Source organism: Megalobrama amblycephala, linkage group LG4 (assembly GCF_018812025.1).
Source record: "Megalobrama amblycephala isolate DHTTF-2021 linkage group LG4, ASM1881202v1, whole genome shotgun sequence".
Lineage (NCBI taxonomy): Eukaryota > Metazoa > Chordata > Actinopteri > Cypriniformes > Xenocyprididae > Megalobrama > Megalobrama amblycephala.
Genome location: NC_063047.1, coordinates 43,281,232 through 43,287,285, shown reverse-complemented (window position 1 = coordinate 43,287,285; position 6,054 = coordinate 43,281,232). Strand labels below are relative to the sequence as shown.

Below are 6,054 nucleotides of genomic sequence, written 5' to 3'. Positions count from 1 at the left end.
CCAGAGCACCGGGTAGGGCTTTGATAGGAGTCTCTCTGTCACTATCAGTGGCAGCTGGGAACAATAGCTCATTGTTGACGCCACCGCCGCCCAGGTCTATTTTGGATTTCTTCCTTTTATAGTGTGTTATAGGACCTGCTTGTCAGGCTGATCTCTCCTCCCTGGGGTCAAATGATATAAAAGCTTTAACAGACAATCTGCCCTGAGCTGCTCCCTGCCATCCAGTCTGCTGTTTCCGACTCTCCCTGCTCATCCCGGAGACTCTTCACATCAGCACCATGGCTCCCAAGAAAGTTGAGCCCAAGAAGCCAGAACCCAAGAAGGCTGAACCCAAGAAAGAGGCCGCTCCGGCTCCAACGGCCCCCAAACCAGCTCCACCGCCGGAGCCCGAAGCTCCCGTGGAACCCCCGTTCGATCCCAAGTCCATCACTCTGGAGTACTCCGCGGACCAGATCGAAGAGTTCAAAGAGGCATTCCAACTGTTCGACCGCACGCCGAAAGGAGAGATGAAGATTACGTACGCCCAGTGCGGGGACGTGATGCGAGCTTTGGGCCAAAACCCAACCAACGCAGATGTGCTGAAGGTCCTGGGAAAACCCAGACCGGAGGAGATGAATTCCAAACTGGTGGACTTTGAGACCTTCTTGCCAATGCTGCAGCATATCTCCCGCTCGAAGGATCAGGGCAACTTTGAGGATTTTGTGGAAGGACTGAGAGTTTTTGACAAGGAGGGCAATGGAACCATCATGGGGGCCGAGCTACGGCACGTCCTGGCAACGCTGGGCGAGCGGATGACGGAGGACGAGGTGGATCGACTGATGGCCGGGCAAGAGGACGCGAATGGCTGCATCAATTATTCTTCATTTGTCAAACATATCCTGTCAGGTTGAACTGGATTTTTTTTTAGGGGCTAACTGAATGGATGGTGTGGGTAAATAATCAGTTTTGGTAAATAAGAAAACTATTTATAATTTTATTTCACAGAAATGTATTGTTTTACTTACAACAATTGTTTGAATAATAGTATTTAAATTGGTGTCAAACATCACATTGACGTTCTGTGTTTCCACAAACACTTTCTCTTCCACTACAAGACCATTTTTCTATACATTCTGACTTCTGTGAATATGTTTTGTAGATTTTGTCCAATGCATATGTGTTCAGTCACACACAAAAAAAGTGCAAACAATAAAAGCAAACAGATTGGCATGGACTATTTTTTTGAAGAATGCACAAGATTGCCTTACGTTGTACTCTGGACTCGACATTAATTTTTTTGCTCACCAGCCACTGTAGTGGTTTTCCAAAGTTACCAGCCATTCAGCATTTTCACTGGCCAACATTTTGACCACAATACCATTGGGAAAAACTGAGATATAGATATTTTTGATATTATCTCATAATTTGACAGCAGGAATATTAGGCTGCTGTCACTTTAAGATTTGACTCACGGATCCATTATACTGTTACACATGTGTTTTCTTTCTCAACTGTTTATGTTCAACAAAAACAAAAACATAATTAAAACATAACTAACTGTGTTTACGCGAATACTCACCAAGACTGGCATTTTGACATTATTTTGTGTGTATTTGACTGTTTAAGTGCAATACAACATAAGAAAAAAAAAAAAAAAAGCAGCGAAACTCAAAGAGGCGGCTTTATGTATGCACATAAATCTGTGGGAATGAGTAAAATTATGCGCAATACGTGCAATCCTGCACTGAAATTCAAGGCCTGTAACACCAACAATATTCATTCAGAGCGTTTCAGATATTTCAGTATCAATATGTGTCATATGTGTTTTTGACAACACTACATTGCACTCAATTTATTAATTCATATGGCTTTTTTAAAAGACTATAATTGAACAATGTATGTTATATATAAAATTCAACCCACCAAAGTGGCTAGTAGGAGTGACTGCGTCACACGCCACTGCTGAAATACACCCGCATTCGGCGGGTTGGCAGGTGTTAATGGCAAGTCCTGGTTGTACTTCTTGTACAATGTTATTGGATGCTGTCAAGCTCAAAAAGGCTTTTGAAGCCATAGCTTTGTGTGAGGAATAGATAGAAACTGAATTTGTTGCTCATTGGAAATCTCACAATTTATTCTCATTCTTGTTCACACAAATTAGCACATTCGCTTTAAAATCAATGGCACACACAAGAACCAACAGTATATGATGTAATTGACATGGCTCGATACCGTGTTTAAAAATAAATGAAACTGTCTTATAGTTAATTATGGGTGAACTATTGCTTAAAGCTCCAATTTTAATGCAATTCAGTGGTTGCATGGTAATGAGGTAACACAACATTTGTTTCCACATCACAACACTGCCCCAAACCACTACACGTCTGGTCTCGGCGTATCGAAAGTCTGAAATTGGTAAAAAAAAAAAAAGGTGCTCTGAGAATGTTTAATTAATAATCACTTGCAAGTATTTTGTATTAAAACGAGCCTCTGTGCTATTAGTACAATGACACATTCTTAATGAAGTTTTGATTCACTTCCATAATGAATCACATTTAGCTCTGATATGGAAGCAGTCTTGCCGAACATAACTCACGCACTTTTGAATCTGTGACCTTTTCCCATACAGTCTTGGCTGCTTTGAAGACACCTTGGGATTTCACTTTGATGAGGTATGGAGCTTCTCTCTATACGAAGGCCAGGCACAAGGACTGTGTCCGTGCATCAATAGGAATGTAGGCTATGTAATCTCGGCTCAGGAGAGGCAGGTCTTCCAGCTGTGTACTTAGGAAATGCAGCTATCTGTGGAATGTAGGGAGAGAGAGAGAGCACTTGAAAGGGTGGCCAAATGCGCAGGAGAGGGACAGGGGGTGATCTTTAAACACCATCCTCCTGTCATCAGGCTGACAGCTGCCCCAAGTCTCCCGTCTGTGATCCCCCGCGTCGGGCACACACTTGGCTCGGCCTCTATATGACAGACCATAAACATGAGTTTCACACCTCCGAACACAAACAGTGGTGGTGTGAGAGACTTTCGTGATTCGCCGGGGCTTCTCGACAGGACTCGACACTCCTGTGATGTAGATCCGGGACTGAATCGGAGTCTGTCCAGGTTGGTGAAACGGTGCTCATTTATATGCAGACTGCGATAGCTGGATATGTGGTGGTTTAAGACAGAGATTTAGGCCAGTGTTTTAAAATGAATGCACTGGTGTTTCACGATCGCAAACACGACACATGATCATTCATGCACACTGGGCATGCGCGTACAAGTGCAAACAGCTGCCTCTCGCGCATGTAGGCACCTGCGGTATAAAAATATGCAGAGTTTAACTGCACAATGGCTGAAAATGATTACAAAGCCTGCAAAGATTGCAGTTCAGTCTCTGTGTTATTGTTTACACGCTCGTCAAGGATACACAGAGTGAACGTGGGCAGCCACGGCATCGTTTTCAAATGTTTTTTGTTTGTTTACACTGAAATGCAACCTCTGCGTTTTCAAACTAAAAATGGCTCTGCAGCGTTTTCGAAAGTCTCAGTTTTCGAGGGTCGTTGAAAATGCCGGAGTAGTGTAAATGACAGGCGTAAGTAACTGTAGCCAAAGTTATGCGTTTTAAAACGAAAACACACTAGTGTAAAGGGGTTAAGACCTTAATGAGTTAAGGCCCCAATATACTTTAAGCAAACTCGAAGAATGAATGTCATTTCAAACAAAATCAGGCCAAGTTCGTTTGGAGATTGTTTTGGGAGTTCAAAACAACTTGCTAAAGGCATAACTTTACATAAAAGTTCACTATGGCTGCTAAAAACCTTTGTAATACCATTGGTCCTTGGTGATGATGTAATAGGTAGGTGTGGTTCTGAGACTCCGCCTTCTTTCATGTGAAAATCTTTTCCGGTTCATTTCTTCTGTTGAGTCCATCGAGGTCAGACGTCAGTTGTACTTCTTACGAAACGAGACACTGACACTGTATTTCATGTTTAATATGGTAAAGCTGCTATAAAGTGCTATATAAATAAATGTGACGTGAGCAGCACATATTTACATATTCATCTAAACGCCGCTCTCATCAGTGTCGGCGGCACCAGATGTTCGCTAACAGTACAGTATATCGCTGGTCACATTATGAACTTCATTTTACCCTTAAGTGAAGAATGAAAAATAACTTATCGGGGCCTTTACAGTAGTAAAGGAGTAGTTCACCCAAAAAATAAAAGTTCTTACTTTCTTCTGTGGAATACGAAACAAATAAATTCAAGGAATCAAACAATCATTCAGTAGACACAAAGTAGTTCTGTATCTGTAGGCCTTTTGAAGTCATACACTCTCAGAAATTATAGGTACAAAAGCTGTCACTGGGGCACTAGTGTTTCAAAAAGTACACCTTTGTACCTTATTTACACCTGATGGGAGCATATTAATACCTCAAGTGTACATACTAGTACCTTTTGAAGAGCCAGTGAGAGCCTTTGTACCAGTCTTTTTTCTGGGAGTGTTTTTTTTTTTGTGAGGAGCATGATTAAATTATTTTTTTCTTATTCTAATACTAATAATTTAGCTTTTTCATTTGGTGTGACATGAAACAATATTTATACAGATCATGTCCAAACACATCTTGCAAATTTTAAATGTAGAAGTGCAAATGAGATCGCAAAGCTAATTTGTATGATTATCCGTGAATAGATTAAATATTAAACAGATAATCAGTCTCATTAAGCGAGAGTCCGGCAAAACAGCTCTAGTTTGTATTTGCATTGGTGAAACATCAGTGTTTTGAGCAAGATCCATCCACTGGTCAAGTCAAGTCAAGTCATCTTCATTTATATAGTGCTCTTCACAATACATATTGTTTCAAAGCAGCTTCACAGTGACGACGGGAAAATTATTACTGAGCTAAAATTGTTTTTTGATTGAATCACTTCCGCTGTAAAAAATGTTAATTATTACTTTAGGTTTTCGTCGTGTCTAGATGCAGGTCCTTCATCTCATCTGGATACAGCCTGGATCTGGGATAAACAGAGTGAGGCTAATATTAGCGTAGACGCCATCTTTTTTCTTATGATGTAGCGAGTACATCAGGTGTTATGGGAAGTGTTCCCGGTTCCGGCTGACCTAATTTATGCAGCCTAAATATTTACATGATTTGAATTATAGAAGTAGATGATATGTTATGTGTATGCAAGTTTAAACAGATGTGTTTTTAGTCTAGATTTAAACTGACAGAGTGTGTCTGCTTCCCGAACAGCGATAGGAAGATTGTTCCAGAGTTTAGGTGCTAAATAGGAGAAGGATCTGCCGCCTGCGGTTGATTTTGATATTCTAGGTATTATCAGCTGGCCTGAATTCTGAGATCGCAATAGACGTGAAGGACTATAATGCGTTAAGAGCTCACTTAGGTACTGGGGAGATAAACCATTTAGTGCTTTGTAGTAAGATTTTAAAATCTATACGATGTTTAACAGGGAGCCAATGCAGTAATGACAGAACTGGGCTAATATGGTCATACTTCCTGGTTCTAGTAAGAACTCTAGCTGCTGCATTTTGGACCAATTGTAGTTTGTTTATCAAGCGAGCAGAACAACCACCCAGTAGAGTGTTACAGTAATCTAGCCTTGAGGTCATGAACGCATGAACTAACTGTTCTGCATTTGTCATTGAGAGCATATGTCATAGTTTAGATATATTTTTAAGATGGAAGAATGCGGTTTTACAGATGCTAGAAACATGGCCTTCAAATGAAAGATTGGTATCAAAGAGCACACCCAGGTTCCTAGCTGACGACGAAGACTTAACAGAGCAGCCATCAAGTGTTAGACAGTATTCTAGGTTATTGCGTGAAGAAGCTTCTGCTCCAATAATTAGAATTTTTGTTTTTTTCTGAATTTAGTAGTAGGAAATTACTGGTCATCCAATTTTTTATATCAGCTATGCATTCTGTTAATTGTGTGAATTGGTAAGTTTCGTCAGGGCGTGAAGAAATATAGAGCTGAGTATCATCAGCGTAACAGTGAAAACTAACGCCATGCTTCCTAATGATATCTCCCGAGGGTAGCATGTACAGAGTGAAAAGCAAC

The 6,054-nt window shown here is 40.8% G+C and overlaps 1 protein-coding gene across 1 annotated transcript; it reads left to right on the top strand.

Annotated features, from left to right (window-relative positions):
- The first annotated feature begins 210 nt into the window (after positions 1-210).
- LOC125267651 (myosin light chain 4-like) lies at positions 211-1,207 on the top strand. The gene has a single exon (XM_048189496.1). It carries the CDS (start codon positions 279-281, stop codon positions 888-890), a length of 612 nt encoding a protein of 203 aa, XP_048045453.1. The 5' UTR covers positions 211-278; the 3' UTR covers positions 891-1,207.
- The last annotated feature ends 4,847 nt before the right edge of the window (positions 1,208-6,054 follow it).